The sequence below is a fragment of the Sporothrix schenckii genome (assembly GCF_000961545.1).
Source record: "Sporothrix schenckii 1099-18 chromosome Unknown Cont47, whole genome shotgun sequence".
Classification (NCBI taxonomy): domain Eukaryota; kingdom Fungi; phylum Ascomycota; class Sordariomycetes; order Ophiostomatales; family Ophiostomataceae; genus Sporothrix; species Sporothrix schenckii.
The window spans coordinates 4,052,670-4,074,175 of NW_015971148.1; the positions used below are offsets into that span (position 1 = coordinate 4,052,670).

At 58.0% G+C, this 21,506-nt stretch overlaps 6 protein-coding genes across 6 annotated transcripts; 2 read left to right on the top strand and 4 right to left on the bottom strand.

Moving 5' to 3' along the window:
• Positions 1-862: 862 nt before the first annotated feature.
• On the top strand, positions 863-2,443 carry SPSK_04227 (solute carrier family 25 (mitochondrial 2-oxodicarboxylate transporter), member 21; the record flags this gene model as incomplete). Its single annotated transcript, XM_016731038.1, has 8 exons — positions 863-906; positions 1,074-1,095; positions 1,183-1,213; positions 1,304-1,313; positions 1,401-1,484; positions 1,558-1,740; positions 1,780-2,288; positions 2,364-2,443. 8 exons carry the CDS (start codon positions 863-865, stop codon positions 2,441-2,443), a joined length of 963 nt encoding a protein of 320 aa, XP_016585821.1.
• Positions 2,444-2,839: 396 nt separating this feature from the next.
• SPSK_04360 (uncharacterized protein) lies at positions 2,840-4,036 on the bottom strand (the record flags this gene model as incomplete). The annotated part of the gene is made up of 1 exon (XM_016731168.1): positions 2,840-4,036. One exon carries the CDS (start codon positions 4,034-4,036, stop codon positions 2,840-2,842), a length of 1,197 nt encoding a protein of 398 aa, XP_016585822.1.
• A 598-nt stretch (positions 4,037-4,634) lies between these two features.
• Positions 4,635-9,179, bottom strand: SPSK_03867 (transcription elongation factor SPT6; the record flags this gene model as incomplete). The annotated part of the gene is made up of 3 exons (XM_016730682.1): positions 4,635-4,897; positions 4,996-8,905; positions 8,991-9,179. The coding sequence occupies 3 exons, from the start codon at positions 9,177-9,179 to the stop codon at positions 4,635-4,637; spliced, it is 4,362 nt and encodes a 1,453-aa protein (XP_016585823.1).
• A 1,312-nt stretch (positions 9,180-10,491) lies between these two features.
• On the top strand, positions 10,492-12,261 carry SPSK_04155 (cop9 signalosome complex subunit 12; the record flags this gene model as incomplete). Its single annotated transcript, XM_016730966.1, has 2 exons — positions 10,492-10,823; positions 10,911-12,261. The coding sequence occupies 2 exons, from the start codon at positions 10,492-10,494 to the stop codon at positions 12,259-12,261; spliced, it is 1,683 nt and encodes a 560-aa protein (XP_016585824.1).
• A 1,109-nt stretch (positions 12,262-13,370) lies between these two features.
• SPSK_04186 (SUN domain protein (Adg3)) lies at positions 13,371-15,065 on the bottom strand (the record flags this gene model as incomplete). The annotated part of the gene is made up of 2 exons (XM_016730997.1): positions 13,371-14,247; positions 14,317-15,065. The coding sequence occupies 2 exons, from the start codon at positions 15,063-15,065 to the stop codon at positions 13,371-13,373; spliced, it is 1,626 nt and encodes a 541-aa protein (XP_016585825.1).
• A 4,305-nt stretch (positions 15,066-19,370) lies between these two features.
• SPSK_04348 (uncharacterized protein) lies at positions 19,371-20,600 on the bottom strand (the record flags this gene model as incomplete). The annotated part of the gene is made up of 3 exons (XM_016731156.1): positions 19,371-20,136; positions 20,262-20,326; positions 20,427-20,600. 3 exons carry the CDS (start codon positions 20,598-20,600, stop codon positions 19,371-19,373), a joined length of 1,005 nt encoding a protein of 334 aa, XP_016585826.1.
• Positions 20,601-21,506: the final 906 nt, after the last annotated feature.

Consider the following 21,506-nt stretch of genomic DNA (forward strand, 5'->3'; position numbering starts at 1 on the left):
CGAGCAGGATCAAGCTTCAAGAGTCGCAGCAACGGAAGTCGTAGGTAGCGACAGCGTCCAACTGCGATTGCTGCAAAGCTTGGCTTCTCTGCTACAAGCGGCAAGTGCGCTTGGCGGTCTTCACAGTGCCGTTGATGCCGGTTGTCGCGCCTGCCAGTTGATGTCCAAACCGGGGGATAGAAGGAAAGAGCGGCCGCACGCGAGACCTGCTAAGGACTACGAAATACCGATACCGGGTTCTTCCTATTCTGTGTTCCAGCGCTCTTCGCCGCCCCAGCGCCCACTATGCTCGACCCCCACCCCCAAGACTGCACCCGCACTCCTCTACACAAGAAACCGCGCAATTGCACGCCATGAGTCCGCCGATCGCGCACGGTAAAAGAGCGTCTCGTGCGCCTCCGCTGTGGGGATAGCAAAGGTACCACAGGGGACGAATTATCGATAGCTTACACTGCGGGCTTCAACAGCGGCTTTTCGCGGCGGTTCGCACTTGCCTTGCCAAACATGGGGTGGTTCCTTCTCCATTTTCGCTTTTTCCCGCATTTTCCTATTTTTTTTTTGTGAACCCCATAATTTTTTTTCCTCTTTCCGTTCTGGAGTCCGATACACGTACGGGGCATTTGGCTTGACGCCAAACCATACTTTTTGGCGCAAATCATATCGTCTGGCCGTCCCCTCCTTTTACTCACCTCTGTTTTCCTACGCCGTTCTTGTTTTCTCATCCAGCGTGCCTGGCTCCCTTGGATAGAATCTTTGTCGTGTTTGCTCGCCTCACCCGTCTACCCGTCGCCGGCTCCTCCGTCCTCCGTCCTCCGCCGTCGCCCTCGCCCCTCTTCGGCCTTCTTCTCCGAGATCCGTCACGATGTCTGACCAGCCTCTTCCCTTTGTTTACCAGTTCGCCGCTGGGTATGTTTGCCAATTAGTTCAGAGACTGCGTTTTGTTGCTATTGTTGTTTGGTTATGTTGCCATTGTCCGGCGCTGGATGCTCGCGATCGCCTCTGGGGCTGTCTCGGGGTATCTTGCGCCGGAGGCGATCGGAAAGATGTCCGTTGCTAACCGATCGTGTGTCCAGTGCGGTTGCCGGCGTTTCTGAGGTGTGTAGCAAGCGACCTGTTCCCGGCGGCTTGTTCGGGCGTGCCCGCAGTCCTACGAGAAGGACACTGACATGGTGCTGCCAATAGATCCTTGTCATGTACCCGCTGGATGTCGTCAGTACGTTTTGTCTGCTGTTCCTTGTTCCCCTTTGCCTGCCGATTCCGAGTCACGCCCGAGCCCTGCTAACCTTACCTTTTCCCTGTACAGAGACCCGAGTGTACGTCGAACACGGTCCTTTCTGGAGACGATATGGAGGCCAGCGACAGGAGGCATTGAAGATGCTGAGATACTGACCACATTGCAGCCAACTTCAGACCGGCAAGGGCACTGGCGCCGATTCGTACAATGGCATGGTCGACTGCTTCCGGAAGATCATCAAGCACGAAGGGTAGGTCGTGCCGACGAGACATTCGAGCCAGGGATTTTCATTCTCGGACTGACCGCTGACTCTTCGGTTGCAGCTTCTCGAGACTATACCGTGGTATCTCTGCCCCGATCATGATGGAGGCGCCCAAGCGTGCCACCAAGTTTGCTGCCAACGACGAGTGGGGCAAGTTCTACCGCAAGGCCTTTGGCCAGGAGAAGATGACCCAGAGCCTGAGTGTCCTGACCGGCGCCACGGCCGGTGCCACTGAGAGTTTTGTGTAAGTGTTTGGGTGGTCTGAAGATCCACAGTCCTGAAGGGCTGAAGAGCAGAAGCAAAGTCCCGTGCGCGGCCTAACTGTCCCTTCCAGCGTCGTTCCTTTCGAGCTCGTCAAGATTCGTCTCCAGGACAAGGCCTCGGCCGGCAAGTACAACGGCATGATCGACGTCGTTGCCAAGACGATCCGCAACGAGGGCGTGCTCGCCATGTACCAGGGTCTTGAGAGCACCATGTGGCGCCACATCCTGTGGAACGCCGGCTACTTTGGCTGCATCTTCCAGGTGCGCCAGCTAATGCCCAAGGCCAGCAGCAAGCAGTCCCAGATGCTCAACGACATTATTGCCGGCTCGGTCGGCGGTACGGTCGGTACGCTCCTGAACACGCCCATGGACGTCGTCAAGAGCCGTATTCAGAACGAGACTCGGGTGCCTGGTGTTGTGTCCAAGTACAACTGGGCTTGGCCGGCCGTCGGCACCGTCCTGAAGGAGGAGGGCTTCGGTGCGCTCTACAAGGGTTTCCTGCCCAAGGTGCTGCGTCTTGGCCCCGGCGGTACGTATTTTTGCCTTTGCTGTCTATATCTGCCTGCTCTCTTTACCTTCTTCTTTCGACACTTCATACTGACAGCGCCTCTAGGTGGTATCCTCCTGGTCGTCTTCCAAGGCACAATGGACTTCTTCCGCAAGTTCAGAGACGGCAAGGCATAGATGGAGACGAGAGGGTTCGTCTCCTCAGCTTTTCCTCGTTTCTTTGTCTTTTTGGTTTCCGGTTTTTGGTTTTTGGTTGTTTGTTTGGGTTTTTGGACGAGGCACACGTCGCACAAAATACAGGTTCTTCCCCTACACTGGGTTGGCCGTTTACTTTTTGCGTCTCTTACATTTTTGGTTACATGGCATGCATTGGTTTTTCTGCCTTCCCATTGTTCTTTCTTATCGATTATCCATAGAGAGCATATTTTAGACGAAAGAGAAGACGAGCCGCACACGTCCACCGACAACGCAAGAAGCAGACAAAGAGCCAAAAAGACAAAATATGTACAGAAACAAAGTTCCTACATTGTACCATTACATGTTTTCATTATCAGAACACAGCGTGTCCCATTTTCATCGAAACCACCAGTTGACTGAAGAGTTGAGCCGCCCATCGCCGTGCGCGCTCTGCACGCTATGCCACCATCCTTTGGGGATAAACAGCATGTCGCCCGCGTCCAGCTGCGCCTCGTGCATCGTCCCAGCGCCGCGTGCCCCGTCCTCTCCCCACACGACAGCGTGCAGCAGCTCCCGCTCCGGCCCTTGCATCATCTCCTCGCCCCGGATGCGCGACGACACGCGGTGCGCCGACGTCTGCCGCCTCTTGATCAGCTCCGTCTGCACGGCCCGAAAGATGCCCTCACCGCCGGCCGGTGCCATCAGGCGCACCGTCTTGCTGCTGGCAAGCTGGCAAAACAAGTTCGGGTTGGGGTCGCGGTGCCAGGGCGTATAGGTGGGCTCGAGGCCCCACCACAGGCTGGCGTCGTAGACATCGCCACGGCCGGCGTGCTGCACGAGGTCGGGCGCCGGAACGTCGTCCCGCAGCGAGGGCGGCAGTTCGGCGAGCGATGCCTGGGCAATGTACAGCTGCGTGAGTGTCCTGTGGGATGACAATGACCCCGTCGAGGATGCCATCGAGCACGAGGACGGCCCCAAGCTGCTGTAGTTGTATTCGACGGCCGCCAAAAACAGGGCGAGCGGTGCCTTCAGTCGGATGAGTCGCGGCACGTCGCCGTCATGGGCCGGAAGGGCCGCGACGTAGTGCGTCAGAAGCTCGGCCAAGCCAGCACGAACAAATTTTGTCGTCGTCGTCGTCGACGATGTCTCTGAAGCTGCCGATTCGCCCGAGGCAAGCCATGCATGGAAATTGGCGAGAGCTTGCCTTCCTCCAGGATGTGGCGGGTACATCAGCTCGTACGGCAGCTGTGTCATGGCAAACTGCTCGAGATACGGTGCCAGCCGCAGAGACGGGCCGGCTTCGCCTTTGAACCAGCGGCGAGTCGCCGGCAGCAGTCGTCGCGTGTTGCGGTGGCTGCTGTTGCTGGCCTTGATGACAAGCGGCCGCTCCTTTCGAAACGCCCGCTCTCGAAACATTTCCACGTCCAGGTCTGCAGTGTCGACCACGGCGACGGACTGCACGACACGGCCGTCGCCTGCCGTTGTGGAGCTGCCGCTATAAGGACGACAATGCGGTCTGATTTTGATCCATGGCGAGAGGGTGCAGGCGGGACGGAGAACAGGGCACAAGTCAAGCCTCCTCAGTGGCAGCATGAGTATAATCCGGCCTTGCGACGTAGCGAGACGCAGCCGTGAAGCAGAGCGTTGGTGTTGAAGGGATATAGACGTGTTTTGGAGGGTATCCGTCAAGTACGGCGTACTACGAGTACAACTATCGCCATATCGTTTAGTTGCATACTATGCACTTACACGGTTTTCATCGACCCCAAATTCACACTACAAAAGCACGTCACGTAGCACGCAGACGGTGAAGTGCTAGATCATTAATAAAAACAATACATGGCTTTTTCTATCTTTTTAAATTTTCCACGATTTCCACAATGGCCCAACCGTTTTGCAGTGTTCGCAACAAGACAAGCAAAATACCGAGGAAGAGTAAAGAGGAAAGGGGCCAAATGAAGAGGTCGTCCCGAAACGGCCCTGATATAAACACAGTGAGGGAAAGAGGAAAAAGGAAAGGGAAACGGGGAAACGGCATGAGACGACAAAATTCAAAGGAAATAAAAAATAAAATAAAATAAATGCACAGCCAGAACATACTCCTCCCATAAAATGCATGTGGCATACAAAATGGGCAAAACATCAACACATCGGTTCCGTTCCCCACGGTCCACCGTCCATGGTCCCACGCTCACCGTCCACCATTTTGCTGCATCTTGAGAATCTCGTTTTGGTAGCGCATCTTGAAGCCGTTGGTGAGGGCGCGCATGTCGGGGTAGGCGACCTTGAGCATCTCGAAGCCCTTGGGGATGACGCGGACCGGCCAGAAGTTGACGCGCGTGTTGCGGTTGACCTTGAAGCACAAGAAGAAGTAGCCGGGATGCTTGGTGTCGGTGCAAAAGGCGTACGACGACCGGTTGGGGTTGGCGTCCATGTAGGTGGTAAGCCATTTTTCTGGGGGTGGTTAGCAAGAATTGGAACAGAAAGCGGCAGTACAGGAGTACAGCACGACAGGAGACAGCGTTCGCTGTCGGTCCCAGAGGCAAACTCACCTGTATCGGCACGGGTACCGGGCTGGAACTTTTCGTTGCGCGTCATCTCGCCGACCTTCTTGGCCATGGCCTTGACGTGCTCGACAATCAGCTCGTCGAGGTCCGTGTACGAGTACTTGCCGCCAATGCGCAGCAGCCGGCCGACGGAGAACTCGTTGTCCTTTTGCAGCTCCAGCACGTCAATGTGCTCGTAGACGCCGTCGGCGACCTTCCACGTCACGACGAGGTGGTCGTTGCCGCGCGACGACGGGCGGATGACCATGTCGCCGACGGCCTGCGAGCCCAGGTACTCCTCGGCCTGCGTGGCGTTGAAGGGCCGGAACAGCGGGTGCTTGATGACGCGCTGCGTGCGGCCCGTGGTCTTGTCCTTTTCCTTGAGGTCCTCGCGGTCCTGGTCTTCCTGGCGGAAGTCCCACGTGCCGCGCTCGTGGTCCACAAACTTGCGGAAGGGCCGCCTCAGCGCGTCTTCGCGCACCGACAGCTTGCTGATAAAGTCCTTGCGGTTGAGCTCGAGCAGCTTGGCCTGCGCCGTCTGGCCGACGCGCAGGGCGTCACGCAGGCCGCTGCCGCCGCCGCGCGACGACAGCGGCGCCTCGTGCGCCTCGATGCGGCCCTCCATGCCGCAGTCCAGCTTCACAATGGCAAAGTCGTCCTTGACCACGCGCACGTAGACGGGGACGATCATGCCCTCGCACAGCGAGTCCTTGGTCTCGCCCGTGAACATGGTGAAGACGACGTCCGGCGGCAGCGTCATAAACTTGTGCCGCAGCTCTTCATAGGGGGCCTGCAGCTCGGCGCGGATCGTCTCAAGCGTCGCGCGCTTGCGCTGGTTGTACTTCATCACCAGCTGCTCGGCGTATTCCTCGAGGATCAGCTCGTTGACCTTTTCCTGCTCCTCCTCCTTGAAGAGCTTGCGCACGATGGCGCCGGGGCCGTTGTCGTCGACCTCGGCCTTGACGTCCTCCTCGTCGAGCTCGAGCGCGTCCGCCGCCATCTTGCGGCCCAGCTCGTAGTCTTCGGGGTGCACGCGCGTGTTGTCGAGCGGGTCGGACAGCAAGTTGGAGCTGTCGTACTCAATGTACAGGAAGCTGGCGCAGTTGTTCCAGACGCGCGGGCCCACGACGGCCAGCTTTCCGCTGTCCGGGTCGCCGACCAGCTCGTCGCGCGACGTCACCGAGCCGCCGTTGGCGTTGATGCCCTTGATGACGGCCGTGGCCTTGCGCGGGCCCAGGCCGGACACGTACGGCAGCAGGTTGGCGGTGTAGGCGTCGCTGACGGCCTCGTTGATGTCGACGCCGCAGAGGTTGACCATGTCGACCATGGCGGACTCGAGGGCCTTGGCCAGGCGCTCGGCGGGCAGCAGGTGCTGGCACGGGTGGAAGACGAGCGACTGCACGTCCTTGCCGAGGGCGGCGTACTCCTTCATGGGGTTCTGCAGGTAGCGGGCGAGGGCGACGCAGTAGCGCAGCATGGAGTTGAGGGACGGGTGCTCGGCGACGGCGCGCGGGCTGTCCTTGTAGAGGCGGGCGACCTCGTCGTTGACGATGACGACCTCGAGCAGATCGCTGCGGTAGTCGTTGGTCTCGGGGTCGTCGTACTCGGGGCCCATGAGGCCCTTTTCGCTGATGAGGCTCTCGAGGTCTTTGAGGAGCTTGTGCGTGTCAGCCGAGAAGCCGCTGACGCCGACGACGTCGGGCCGCCGGCGCTTGACGACCTCGGCAAAGGCATCCCGCTGCGCCTCGTCGCGGGCCAGGTTGCCGAAGCGGCCGTGCTCGAGCACGCGACCGTCCTCCTCAACCCAGGTCCAAAACACGGGCTCGCGCGACGGGTCGCCCCTGCCGTTGGACAGCGTCAGGACGCGGGGCGGCGTGCCGAGCACGAGGCCCTTGGGCTTGAAGGGCGCCTGGTCGAGGCGCTTGGAGTACTCGTCGCGGCAGGACTTGAGGACCTCGTCTTGGCAAGCGGTGCGCAGCGAGTCCTTGACGCCCTTGGCGATGATCTTGTCGAGCTTGGGGAAGGCCAGGTCGAGCACCTTTTGGCGCTCGTCGTTCCAGGCGTCGGCGAGCTCGCTGAAGTTGTCCGAGGCGAACTCGGTGTAGAGCTGGCGGCGGAACTCGCGCTCGTTCTGCAGGACCAGGCGGACCTCGACCAGCCCGTCCTCCTCGGCCCTCATCATTTTCAGGAACACGTCCGGGCGGCGCGCCATGTCGGCGAGGGTCTGGTTGATGAGGTACTTGATCTCGTAAAAGGGGTGGGCCTCGTCGATGCGGCGCAGGCCCTTGTCGGTGCGGTGGCAGCTGACCAGGCCGTTCTGGTAGTAGGCGACGCGGAAGTGCTTGCGCAGGCGCGGGCTTACGTAGAGCTCCTCGGCGTACAGCGCGCGGGCGGCCTGGATGACGGCGTCGGCGGTGGCGTAGGTGTCGTCGGTCAGGCTGTCGGCGAGGTCGACGGGGAGCTTGGCGGGGTCCTCGGCGGACGTTTTCTTGCTAATGCGCAGGGCATTCTGGGCGAGGCGGTCGACGGAGATGCCGTAGGCGGCAGTGAAGGCGTGGGCCTTGGCCTTGCGGGTGCGCTCAAAGAGGGTCGTGGACTTGGCGCCGGGCCGCTTGGTGACGACGGCGGCGCCGGCGCCGGCGCCGTTGCTGTGGTCCTTGTCCCCCGCCTTGCCGTTGGCCGCGCTGCTCTCGGCCGCCAGCTCGCGCAGCTGGGCGGCGTACTGGAAGTTGAGGTAGTCTTGCAGCTCCTGCAGCTCCTCCATGGTGGAGGCCTGGCCGACGAGGGCCTCGAAGACGGGGTCGTCGACGCGGTGGGACGAGGCGCGCAGGCTGTCGTAGGTCTTGTCGAGCGAGTTGCGCTTCTCGATGAGCGACCGGAAGCGGATGTCAAGCTCGAGGATGCGCCACAGGTCGTCCTGGTTGAGCAGCTTCTCGGCGCTGACGTCGTAGTCGCCGCCGTCGTCGCGGTCGTCGCGGCCGTCGCGGCCGCTGCGGCGCGGCTTGGCGTGGATCAGGTAGTCCTTGCGGTGCTGGAAGACGTAGGGGACTTCGACGTCGTCCACGACGAAGAACTCGAGGACTTTGCCGACGGCCTTGCTAAAGGGCTCGTGCAGGCTCTGGGGCAGCAGCTTGGTGGGCCACATGAGGTTGATGACCCAGCGAGCCTCCTCCTTGAACTGCTCGGGGGTGATTTGCAGGTTGCGGAAGGGCTTGCGGTCGATCTGGAAGCGCTCGGGCTCGTCGGTGTAGCGGATGGCGTTGTCGCTGTCGGTCATGAGCTTCTCCTGCAGCTGGGACGGCTCGAAGACGTCCTTGAGCTCGATGCCCTGCTCGCCGAGGTCGCGGTCCTCCTCCTCGTCCTCAATCTCAAAGACCCACGCGTAGTCGCCGCCGTCGCCAAAGATCTTGTCCATGTCGTCGAGGGCGTCCTTGTCGAGGCCCGTGGTGTCGATGACGCCGCCAATGAACCGCTCGCGCGGCCGGGCCACCTCCAGGTCCTCCTGGCGCCGCAGGCGCTCGTCCTCGTCCTCGGGGAAGTCCTCCTCGATGAAGTCGTCCATCTCATCGACGCCGCGGTGGGCCGGGCGCGCATAGCGGCCGGCGGCGGCGGCGTCGTCGTCATCCTCGTCCTCTTCGTCGGAAAAGATCTTGGCCAGGTCGGGCCGCTCGCTGCGCGGGCCGTCCTCGTCGCGGTGGCCGCGCTTGAGCCGCTTGAACTTGGGCTGCGCCGCGGCCTGGCGCTCCCAGTCGGGGCGTGACTCGCCGATGAGGTCCAGATCCTCCTCGTCCAGCTGGGCCTCCTCTTCGCGCTCGGCCCGCCGCCGCTTCTTGCGGCGTTTGCGTTCGCGGCCGGTGTCGTCGTCGCCATCGTCGTCGTCCTCTTCGCTCTCGTCGACGATAAAGCCTTCGCGGATCTGGAGAGAGACGATGCGTTAGTCACAGGATACACAAGATGCCACATGGGACGACAAGAAAAGACAAAGGACGAAACTACAGCACCTTGGCGGCCTCTTCTTCGTCGTCGTCGTCGTCTTCCTCCTCGCTCGAGTCTTCAATGCGCGACGGCCGCTCTCGTCTCCGGGACTGGCTTTCATCCTCGTCCTCGTCCTCCTCGCCATCAAAGGACTCGTCGTCCTCCTCGGAGCCAAGTTCGGCCTCGCCCTGGATGAAGTCGTCGCGTCGGCTCATTGTGCCTGAGGGGGTGAAGGGGGTGCTGTCGTGGGTCGGGTCGTGACAAAGACAAAAGAAAAAGAAAAAACAAAAGGACAAAAGAGACGCCTCCAAAGGCACAACCGAGTCTCGCGAATCGAATGCCCAATGCCGACAGGAAAGCAATGCACCCAGCCGACGATGCTAACAACAGACAGGTCGAGACAGGCCGGGCGTGCCGTGCAGTGATGCGGTCGTGGAGGTCGTGGAGGTTGCGGTGTACGACGCAACGATGAAGCGATGGAGCGAAGAAGGGAGGGTTGGGGGTTGCTTTGGTTTGCGCCAACGGAGGAAAGCACGGGCAGAGAGAGCTGTGAACGGAAAGCGAGGTCGACTAGCCCTGGAGCGTAAATTTTCTGGCTGGCAGACGCGAAGGGAAGGGGCGCTGCAGCCTCACCGAGGTGGGGCATTCTATTGGCGGGTGGGAGGAGAGGACCCATAATTAACGGGCTAACGCGCACTGTGCGGCCGCGCTCGAAAAATGTGTGATACGGTGTATATTCTTAATACGCACTGTCTTTGCATCAACGCCTCAGTTGTATGGAGTTCGTCTTTTACTGCCATCCATTGTGCGTTGGAAAGGGAGACGATTCGGACGGCCGTCTTTGTGTAAGAGAGCTGTGTGCGCAGTAGTCACGTAGTCCTACCGTATAAAGGAAGAGTGCCGGAAATGGACGGCCCTTGATGTCGTTGTACGAGCAGCGAGTGGACGACCACGACTGGTTGACAGGGAGGAACGCAGGGAAGAAATGCTCGTAAACAAACTTGCTGCGAAATAGTGCAGTGCTGCGGTGTCACTGTCGCACTTGCATGTGAATACTGCATATATTCGTCTCTGCATCGGAACATTTAGCATGAGCGATCGAGACGCACCCAAACATGCGGTAGCCCTCTTCTCAATCGTGTGCCCGGGTAGGAGGTCCTTTTCTATTGAAAGACGACAAGATGCATTCAAGAAATTCAATACAGTGTACGGCAGCCAATCCAGGCGAAGCGAGACTGTCTCCGTGCGGCTTACAAGGCTGTCATATTGGGATTTGGCTCGCCAGTGTGAAGCCATACAGTGGACCCACTCTTCTACAGGTCGCGACTGCCGCCCAAAGCAAGGCTGGCACGCCTTCCTCCAGCAGCACATGGCACATAGCGTCCATCACCAACGCCGTCTCTTTCCAGCCTCACAGTTAGACACTCTCACAAGACACCCACACTGTACCTCCGTCTGTGTCCACCCACCACCCCCACGCCATGCCCACGCGTCTGCTCGCCTAGCGAACGGGCCGATCGGAAGACCATGTCGCTGAGCACGCAGTTCCTCAGCAGCATCCTCGGCTTCATCAAGAAGCAGGACGGCGCCTCGCTGCGCCTCTGGCTGCGTGTCGAGCCCGATGCCCCGACGCAGTATCTGCAGCTGGGCCAGGAGCTGCGCACGCAGTTCCGCGGCGATGCGTCGATTCACAGCCTCGTCGAGAAGTGTCTGCCGCTCCGCAGCGACGACGGCGACGGCGGCGGTGGCGCGCCGTGGCTGAGCTTCATTCTGTTCATAAAGGACTACATGCTGTACTGGCGCGACGTCAATTTTGACGACCTTCCGGCACTATACGCTCTACTGAGTGGACTACTGACGTTGGTGCCCCTTTCTATTTTTTCTCCCTTTTATTTCTTCTGTTTTGTTGTCAGTATCGTCCTCCGCGCACACAACTAACCAGGCAGATCTTGCGCCACTGCCTTTACGCACCCCTCCGGACCCGTGATGCTCGAGACCAGCGTGGCCATCTGCGAGGCATTGGCCAAGCTGGCGATGATCATGCACCACCGCCCGGACCTGACGCGCCGCGTACAGCCGTCGGCAGCCGCTGGTGGCGGTGGCGGCGGTGGTACGGCCGCTGGCGCTGGCGGCGGCGATGAAGAGCGCAAGTCGCTTGTCGAGAGCACCGCCGACGCCATTCAGAAAGTCTGCACGGCGTGCGTCACCGACCGCAGCAGCGCCCGCTTCGCGCGCCCCGAGGGCCGCCGCGTCGCCGTGTACCGGCTGGCCAATCTCGTCCTCAAGCTGCTCTTTGCCGGCGACAAGGCCCGCTGGGCCGCGCAGATGTTTACCAACATCACCAACACGGGTCCGCCGCTCGCCTTCTACCCGGCCGCCCAGCGCGTCACCTACCTCTATTATCTGGGTCGCTTCCACCTCGAGAACAACCACTTCCAGCGCGCCGCCCTCTGCCTCGAGGCCGCCTACCGCCAGACCCCGCCCGCCTGCCGCCGCCACCGCCAACTCATCCTCACCTACCTCATCCCCGCCAACCTGCTGCTCGGCATCTTCCCCTCGGCTGCGCTTCTGCTGCGCCCCGAGGCCGCCGACGAGCTGCGGCCCGTGTTTGCGCCCATGGCGGCCGCCGTGCGCCAGGGCAACTTTGCTGCCTTCCAGGCCACCCTGCACGAGCACGAAGCCTGGCTCGTGCGCCGCCGCCTGCTGCTGACCCTCGCGTACCGCATGCGACCGCTGCTGTGGCGCTCCCTGGTCCGCCGCGTGTTTCTGCTCACCTATGTGCCGCCGCCCAACAGCGACGCCGTCGTGTCGTCGGCTGCCACCGCGGCGCGCGGCCGCGCGGCGCCGACGCTCGACCTGGCAGACGTGCTCGCCGCTGCCACTCTGGCACAGCACCAGATCGAGGGCTACACGCCCGTCGCACCCACGCCGCGGCCGCGCGCCGAGCACACAAACACACTCTTCATGCGGGCGGTCGCCAACAACACCAACGCGGCGAGAAGCACAGTCGCGGCGCCTCCCTCCGGCGTGCGCAAGCTGCGGCCCAGCGAGGGCATGGTGTGGGGCAACCTGCCTGTGACCATGGCCGACGTCGAGAGCGTGGTGTCGTCCTTGGCGGCACAGGGCTTGATGCACGGCTTCGTCGCCCACGCCGCCCACAAGTTTGCCGTTGTGGGCGCCAAGGCCAAGGGTGCCGTCCTGGCCGGCTTCCCGCCTGTCGCTGAGGTGATGCGAGAGCAGCTACAGCAGAGCGATGTCGATATAAACAGCGTGCCGGCCTGGGTCAAGGCACCGTGAGGTGGTGACGTGCCCATGAACGGCTTGTATATATTGCTTGGCGTTGGAGCTTGGATTTGCCTACGACATATACGTTCGTTACCAATGGTCGACGAGACCACGAAGACATAGACATAGCACATTTTATATACTAGGAACCAAAATAGCTGTTGTCATCGTTTTATTTGTGTTTGTTCCGCAATACAGCAGAAATATGTTATATGCTTCCGTCCCCATAGACACGACGCTCCAATGCACAAATGTCCATGACCAAATGCAAACAGTGAGGCTCAACAAAAGATAATAAAAAGACTTGTCACTTCATATCAAAATAAATCATCGACCAGCCCCCTTCTCCAAAGAAGGAGAATGTGGCACAATCCTAACATAAATGACCAAAGTAAAGCGATGCAAAGCAAGACAATGTCATCTTTTCCCTTCCAGCGAAAGAAATAAAATAAAAAAGTAAATGGTTAGAAATGGAGAAGGGTATATGGTGAAACAAAAAGAGCAACCATGTGCAGCGGCAGGATAAATAAAAATAAAAAAAGGTAAAAGAAGTCTGCCGCGCATATAGAAGCAAAATGGATAAAGTAGAAGAAATAGAAAGGGGGGCCCGCTTTGCTCATATCCGACCAGGACCATTTTCCTGGTCGCCTACGACAAAAGCGGGTAAGAAGATGTAAAAAGGGAATAAGGTATAAAATGCTCGTATGATAAAAACACCTGGTCAACCCCTGTTGCCCAAAAAAGAAGAATGGCGAATAAAAAAAGGCAACAGGCTGTCATCAACAAGACAATGGACTCTCCTGTCTAGACGGGAAAGGCCACGGGTATATAGAGGTAATATGTACTGGCCAAATGGAGAACTTTGCCAAAGAGATGGCAGAGTCGTGGAAGGTACTATATGGCGAGAATGGTGAAAAGCGGAGGGATAAAAAAGGACGGTTATCGACGTCAGTCAGCACAAGCGGCGACCAGTCGAGCCCGGGTGAAGAGTCGAAAGTGAAATGTGTAACGTCAAGTGCTTCGTTTCGTTGTACTTGTTTTCCGTGTTTGTTTTACTTTTGGTTTCGTTTTGGATTTTTTTCGTGTTTTGGTTGGCTTCTTTGTGTTGTGCTTCACACAGCCTAATACAACCAAAGACTGGCAACAACAGCAACAATTAGACCAACAACAGCAGCACCGCCCTGGTTGTGGCTGACGGCCTCGCTCTTGGAGGACGTCGAGGGTGACGCGCCGCCATTGGAGGACGACGGGGCACCGTTGCCTAGGCCAGTCGTCGGGCCGGTCACGGTGCCAGTCTTGGTCGACTGGGTGGAAGAAACGGTGCCGTTCTCGTGGAAGATACCACCCGCAAAGGTGGTCGGGCCGGCCGTCTTCGAGGTCGACGTCTTCCGCGAGCTGCTCGAGCTGCTCGAGCTGCTGCTGCTGGACGACGATGAGGAAGACGAGGAAGACGAGGATGACGAGGATGACGAGGACGACGACGACGACGACGAAGACGACGTAGTCGAGGTGGTCGACGTCTCGGACGAGGACGAAGACGAAGAAGACGAGGACGAGGATGACGAGTGCGTGGACGGCGCCGCAGACGACGAACTGCCGCTGCTGCCGCCGCTGCCGCCGCTGCCGTCCAGGTTGAAGACGACAATGTTGGCACTGCCACCCTTGGGGACAGTGGCCACGCAGAAGTCGGCACCGCCAGCACCCGACGCCGAGTCGGAGCTTGTGACGCTAAAATCGTGAATGTTGGAAGGACCAATCTCACAGGGCAGGCCATTGCAGCCGCCACCGTCGCACTCAATGCGCAGACCAAAGGTGGGCTTGGTGCTGGCCAGGCCCGACGAGACGAAGATGGGGTTCCAGGCGATCTTGACGAACGTCAGGCCCGAGCTGTCGGTGTTGGCGCCGGCGACATACGGGCTCCAGTTACCAATCGGCTTGGCATTTGTACCCCAGATGCAGCCCTCAGCGCCGCTAGTACCAGGAGGGTTGACATAGTAGCTAATTTGTTAGAAACAAGACATCACAACGAGAGGGAGAGAAAGATATAGAGGACAACGAAAGACATACTGTGCAGCAGTGCCAGCCCAATAAGACGGGCCGGGAACAGCCAGGGTGCTTGTGCCATGAACGTCTGTGGGAATGTACATGCCCTCGTCGCCAGGGAGGACGGTTTGGCAGAACGAGACAACGGAACCACATTTGTTGACAGCCGAAACAGTGCCCGTGCCCTCAACACAGTACGGCTGGTCCGGGAACGACTTGACGGGCGTACCGTCGGAGTCACAGTACAGGCCACCGTCCATGGACTCCGGGTACAAGTAGGAAGTGCCGGGCTTCCACTGCGCCATCACCTTGCCAGAGGTGCAGGCAATGGGGCACCACGAGCCGGCCGTGCACTGCACATCGGGTGCCATGGCCCAGCCGCCATTTGATGCGCCAGGGACAGCATACAGATCCGGGTCGTTGGGCAGCGAGCAGACGGCGCGCTTGGAAATGTCTTTGGGGATGTCGTCGACATGGCTGCGGGAGACGGCCTGCGGTGAAGAGGGCGAGGATGAGTCGCGGGTGAAGAGGGCGGGCAGAGACTCGATCGTTTGTGGCTGGCGCTTCTCGTCCTGGCGCGCCTCGGGCTGCGATGCCTCGGGTTGCCGCTCGTGTAGTGATGCGGCCGCGTTGTGGTTGTGGTGGTGAGCGTTGCGCTTGCCGTAGTGCTGGTGAGCCACACGGTGGCCGACATGCAGCTCGCCGAGGGCTGGCTGCGCGGCGCCCAGGACCAGCGCCGACGCGATGGCGGTCGGGACCGTCGAGAACTTCATTGGACGAGGATGACGTGCAGAGCGTCGCGTGGTCTCGCTCAGGCAATGAGAGATGGAACGAAAAGAAAGAAAGTAAAACGCAAACACAGCGCGTGTGCCGTTCGAGTGCGTTTGATGTCGAAGAGGAAAGATGTTCCCCAATATGTGAAGCCAAGATCCTGCTGCCAAAGATATCGGATCGTTCGTAAGTGCTTGTTGAGGATTCTTTCAAAGTCGTCCCGTAAATTGCGATTCAGCGAAAAGAGCCTTTGTTTGTTGCTTTTCTGAAGAATACAAAGGAGTGGTAGCGAAAAAGGAAGGAAAGAGACGAGCGAGCGTCTTACGGTAAACAGAAATGAAGAAAAGATGCAAAAGGAGTGTGGATGTGCAGCCAAGGCACAGGGAAGGCTATGAAGAGAGAGAAAAAAACGAGTGAAAAATGAACGTGTTGCGCAGCAGAAAGAGACAGGGGAAGAACAAGGGAGGAAAAAGAAAGATGAAGGAAAGGGGAGCCAGAGGATGAAAAGGGAAATAAGGCCAGTACCGAACGAGAAAAGGTTAAATGAGGCAGACCTATGGGGGCGAGGGGGCCGTGGGACTGCCTGGATGTTCTGGCCGGTGGACCACATGGAGCGTGACAAGGGTCGGAAGAGTTATGGAGTAAACGCAAGAAAATCTCTTCTGAGAGGCAAGCTGCCGTGTCTCGTGGAGCACATCTCCACCCCTGCACATCTTCATCTGGGGGCTCGTGAGTGCGCGTTATTGCGCCGTAATCTAGTCTGGGGATAGGCCCATAGTAGGGGTTAATCTGAAAATGGGCGGCCGGCGAACGCCTCTTGCCACTGGCGAGCGGGACGTGCTCAAAACGGCCGCAGAAACGACACGATGGAGACGTACGATGTAAGATGAGGCAATGATTCAAATCGAAAAACAGGGAAAGGGGAGAGGGGCATTATTTTCTTCTTTCTTTTCTCGACGCCTCGGCGGACAGCCGTCCCGGGCCTGCTGGCCTTTCGTTTTGCATCGTCTGCGCCATCCCACCGTGGCTTGGACATCTGGAACAGGATGCTTGACCGCGTCCAGGCGTCGTGGTGCAGTTGTTGTGGCTGTGAGTGGGGGGAGAGTCGGTGGAACGTTTGTTGACAAGGGGCTTGTTGACTTGGACAAAGTTTTGTTGTCAAGACCGCCTTATTACGCTAGTCGAGTGGGTCCACGTTGACAGTAAAATGGGGACGCGTGTGGCTGACTGTCCAATCATGTGGCGCATAAAACAGGGGAGGGTATTAAACTGTCAGGTACACCAATCAGAGGGCTGACTAGAATTGGCGCTAGCAACGAGCCGAAATGAGCTTCTCCCGGGCAAGCATTTCCATCAAAGTTACAAACACAGGGGCAGAAGGAGCGGCAGTGACAGAAGAGGCAGCAGCGAACGTTGGTTTGCGAGCACAAGGGAAGGAGCGCACAAACAGCTACGGAGCAACTAAAGGAAAGCGCAAACACGCAGGGCACTGAAGCGGTTCATGTGGTCCCAACTCAAACTTGCAGGCAAAAACGCTCTAAACATTGAAAGGTGCTGCGTGTCTCGTGCGTCAAGCCACATCTGGCATGCTTTGTTTGCGCCAGGGTGCTCGGACGCTGTCGTCTGCCGCGTCCGGACCGTTGTGCTTCTTCTTTCCTTGATTCTTCCCCTTCGCGTCTTCACTATCGGACCGTCATCTATCTCGTCCCGTCTGCATCTACTATATTTACAAGATACAATACTTGCAGACGGATGCGGGATGCGATGAACATGCGGGCGCAATCGATGCAATGGCGCACTCTCGGTCCGTTTAGCACGCGAGCGATGGCCTGTCGCCAACTCCAAGCACGGAATCCCTGAATATACGGTCATATCGATCCCGTGTGGCGGACAACAGGAACGACACAGCACCCGCCTCTGGGGCGCCATGCAAGGCACAAACAAGCAATCCTGTTTTCATATGGAAGCGCACCTCGCATCAAAGGCGGCCGGCCTCTGTACGTGGCGAAGCGAGTGAAGCGACGACAAAATTAGCGAGCTGCGGTGTTGGAGCGACGGAAGGGAGAAAAGATGTGAGCCAGAGCCACAATATTGGCTCAATGGCCACGAGACGCGGCCCCGTTTGCCTCCCTACGTCGTTGCCTCGTTTTGTCGTTTTCTTTTTTTTTCTCGGTGTCTTCCTGTCTCGGTGTCTTCTGTCTCGTTCGCTTGTCTCCCTGATCTTGCCGCGTGGTCCATGTTCGACCTGGCCAATGCGTGTCAGCAGCATGACCGCGGATAGGGCCACAGCATGTGCGAAAGGGAGAGCGTTACGGGACATCAGGGAGATGTACAGCAGTTGGCAGTAGGGAGAAACGGCATAGTAAAATATCACAAAGACACTAGCCGACAAGCCACGGGTCACAGAATCCAATCTCCATTCTATGCTCGGCGCCACATCCAGTTGACAGGTCAAACCAGTGCTGCCAGAGCTTTGCGTTCCTGGTCAATGTTTACATGAAAACTTAATCGCAGCATGCCGCAGAAGAACGATCTGCCGGTTACAGCATGCCATGCCGTTGCGACACGCCAGGGCTTCGATTCTGCGTGTCTATCAAAATATACTGCAAGCTGAAATCGTTTGTTTCTAAATGTCTTGTTCTGCCTCTCGTCATGCAATGTCCTGTGCAGCATATGTTGTACATGACTCCGCGTCAGGCCTGCGCGACCGTTGCCAGACCCCTTCATTCCTTACAGTTTGCAGTTCTGTCTATCCAGACGGCGGGGAAGTCAACGTAAAGTCTTGTCTCGGGAGTCGATGTCGGTTGAGTTTGCCGTGGCTGACTGCCGTGGCTTGTTCTCCTTTGTCAAACCTTTGTGCGACAGAGACAATTGGTCGCCGTTCAGCAGTTGTCCTCCGTTTTTGTACCTGGCGCTCATTGTGTGCCTTTTCTCGTTTTCTCTTTCTACGTGCACCAATGTCTCGCTCGAGAAAGGGAGGCGCCACCAGGAAGATCGCCCTTTTGCAGACCTCTGTTTGCTATTCCGGCCTTTGACTCCTCATTACGGCGTACAATATACAATAAAGAGGGAAAGGGAGATAAACTTTAGAAAACAAACAAGCAATCAAATGACACCGATCACGATGAGCGATCGACAGGCTCCTGTCGGTCGTTTCTCATGGCAATGCTCACCCATTCCGTTGACATGTCATTCGCATATCGGCTTTTCACTTGGCGTTGTAAATCAATGCAATACTTTCGTAGATGGAGGTGCGCAGGCAAAACATGGGTGATGCGCATGCTCTCGGGTAAAGTTCTCGCAGTGCGTGTGGAACACACTGGACGGCGATCCCAAAGTATGACGAGTGGACAAATACGTTGTGATGAGCAAGGAAGACGGCGCTGCACCCAAGTGACGATCTGGCCCGGTGCTGATCGTTTGGGAGCGACAGGGAGCGAAACAGAAGAAAGCGTCCCAGGAGACGGGCGAGGCGACGATCGTTTTGGATTTATCCAGAATCCCGGCTCGGGAGAGCACATCGTGGGAAACAAACCTGGCGCATGCATGTGAATGTATCAACAAGCTGTACAAACCGGTCAATCTACATTGGCTTGCATCAAATTCGCAGCATTGACACGTAAACGAGCGGTTGTTATATCTGCCCGGTACCAGTGACAACAAGGCAACGTCGGATAATTCATACTCGGTGTCGGATATAGGGAAGGGGACAATACGAGCAAGAGACGGTTGGGAAAGACATCGGAAACCCGGCATGATACATCTCAGATGACAATATAATAAACGTGGGATACCGGTAATTATTACTGGTGATGGCTAATTATCATTGTCGTTTTCGAAAGGTTTCCCAAAATGTTGGTTTTCAGATGAATGGAGGCACAGGGGGGAGGAAAATGTCGCAAAAAAGGCCAAAAAAAAAGAGAAAAAGAAAAAGAAATAAAAAAAAAGAGTATGAATCCACGCAGAAACTATACCAAAAACCAAAGGAAACAATTCAACAAAGGAAAACAAAATCATTGAGTTGAAATTTCCTGCTTGACAGGTCTGCATCCACATGGGTATGCATGCGTCATATCTGTATTCGTAAAAAATGGGACACTTTCGGCGACGCCCTGCTTATCCAAAAAGGTCGGTTGGAGAGAAAGTGCCGTGGCTTTGTTTGCGGCCGACTCATATTTGTGGACTTTGCACGCAGACAATGCGTCTGGCGATTTCGACAAAGTTTTTGTTGTCCCACTGGCCAGCGCTTTGTCTAGAGACCAGCGGGAGCACCTTGAGACTGATGCCTGTTCCAGCGCTGGTTGCGCTTAGTTAGGGCCCTCGACCTTGCTGCTGGTGAGGACAACAAGAGGAACAACAATCGCCAGGTACACGACGTTGACGATAATCGAGAGCACCTGCAACTTGATGTACAGCAAGTACACGCGCTTCCACGAGGCGCGCGAGAACGTGCGGAAGGCGTCGCGGATCGTGACGTACGAGCGGCCGCCGACGACGGCGGGCTCGACCGTGCCGTTGAAGGAGCGGTCAAACGGCACGACGGTTTCCTCGTCAGGGGGCAGAAGGCTGGCCTGGACGCGGACGAGGATGACGTTGGCGGGAATGGAGAGGGCAAAGACGAGCACAAGGGCCACCACGAAGAGAACAATCGCCTTCCAGATCAAGTCGTGCGAGTAGGCCGGCACCTCGTACGACGGGCCGGAGTGGTGCTGAGGGAGGTCCAGGGCCTTGGTCAGCAGCACGCTGACGAGGGTGGTAACGACGCCGGCGGCCCACTGGAGGAACGTGGGGATGGAGGTGGCCTCAAAGGTGCGGCGGAAAGGCGGCAGGTTGCGCCACACGGGGGTGGAGGACGGCGTGGCGCGAATGACGGTGTGCACCCAAGCAGTCTGCAGCTGGACAAGGCCGAGGGCCACAATCAGAGCGGCAACGAAGCTCGGCACGAAGGGAATGGCCGCGACAGCGAACGTGCCCACGGCGGCGAGGATGAAGATAAGGACCGCCAGCCAGAAGCCGCGGTAGTTGCCACGCCAGCCGTTGGCAGCACGGAGCAGCTTGTACGTGCGGCGGATGCTGGCCGTGACAGGCTTGCTGGGGGGCTAGCCTGAGCAGCGGCCTCCTCGTCGGCAGCACCTTCATCGGCGCTCGGGGCAGCGGCCGGAGCAGCATCGTTCTCATCACCAGCAACAGCCTCGTACGCCGCCGGCGTCGGGTTCTCCACGATGGCCAGCGTCGTGTAGACGGACTTGAGCGAATAGGACGTCTAAAGCGGGTCAGCACTGCGAGGCCCACACACATTTATCCGCTGGAGATTCCGGTGCAAAATGCATGATTTTCATGTTTCCATCACTTGTCTCACGTACAAAAAGAAAGGCTGGCACAAATAGGAGCGTGATGAGGAAAACGAGGCCCCAAGTCAGCGGCGGCAGTTTGTAGTTGGGAGCTTCCGGCGTGTTTTGGTCGGGCTCATCAGGGTTGTTGCCCATGCTCCGCTTGAGGACGGCGAGGCCCACAGCGGCATACTGAAGGTGTGACATAGCGGCGGCCGTGGAATGCGGACTGAGGTGGAAAAGACGTGGCGTTATGGAGTTCCAAAAAAAGAAAAGGTCTCGCGAAATGTCGATGAAGACAGATGCAGAAACGAGGTAGAAAGAGGAGAGAAGAGAGGAAGGAACGAGGAAAGAGAGGCACGAAAAGCAAAGTGGGCTGCGCCTTCCTTTTGTTCAATGTGAAGGCAAAAAGGGCCGGGCAACCCGCTTCGACAAAGAAGCAGCGACCGGACAGCAAGCGTCAACTTTGTCACATTTGGTGAGGGGCGGCGTCGAATGCCCGTAGGCAGCCACATTTTGGGCCTAGTCGCGCCAAGCGCAGCAGGATCACACTATGCCATGGGGAGGAAGGCAGGTACCCAAACAGGCTTGCAGGCCGCAGAGGTCCTTCCAGCCCACAAAATGAAGGCTCAGGAGGACCTAGCAGCCTGGCGCCTGGGTCGCTCCTGCCACACGTCCACGCCATCCAAACAGGAGGATTCACATGGGGTAAGAAAACGGGACACGGCGTAACACCTTGCGTAAGAAACTAGAGGAATACGACGACATGGTTGGTTGAGCATATTGTCGGATGACGCAAAGGGACGGTAAGGCACCACAAGCGACACGAAACAGACAATTTGTGGGTGTTGCGTGCAGCGTTGAATGCCTTTCTTCGATCTTTCTTTGGAGCTCAGCGATCGCCCGGTGGCGCCTGCCGCCGTTGTGAAACCCGCGACGCCATACGTCATGGCCCCTTCACCATACCTTTACGAGCTGGAGGCAGGTGCGACGGAACAACGGCGAGAAAGGCAAGAGCTGGAGAGAAGCACAATACCATTTGCCGATGATTCGTCGCTCCACCGAATACGAGTATCTTCGAATGTGCACCGCTTTCTCGCATAAACATGCGGA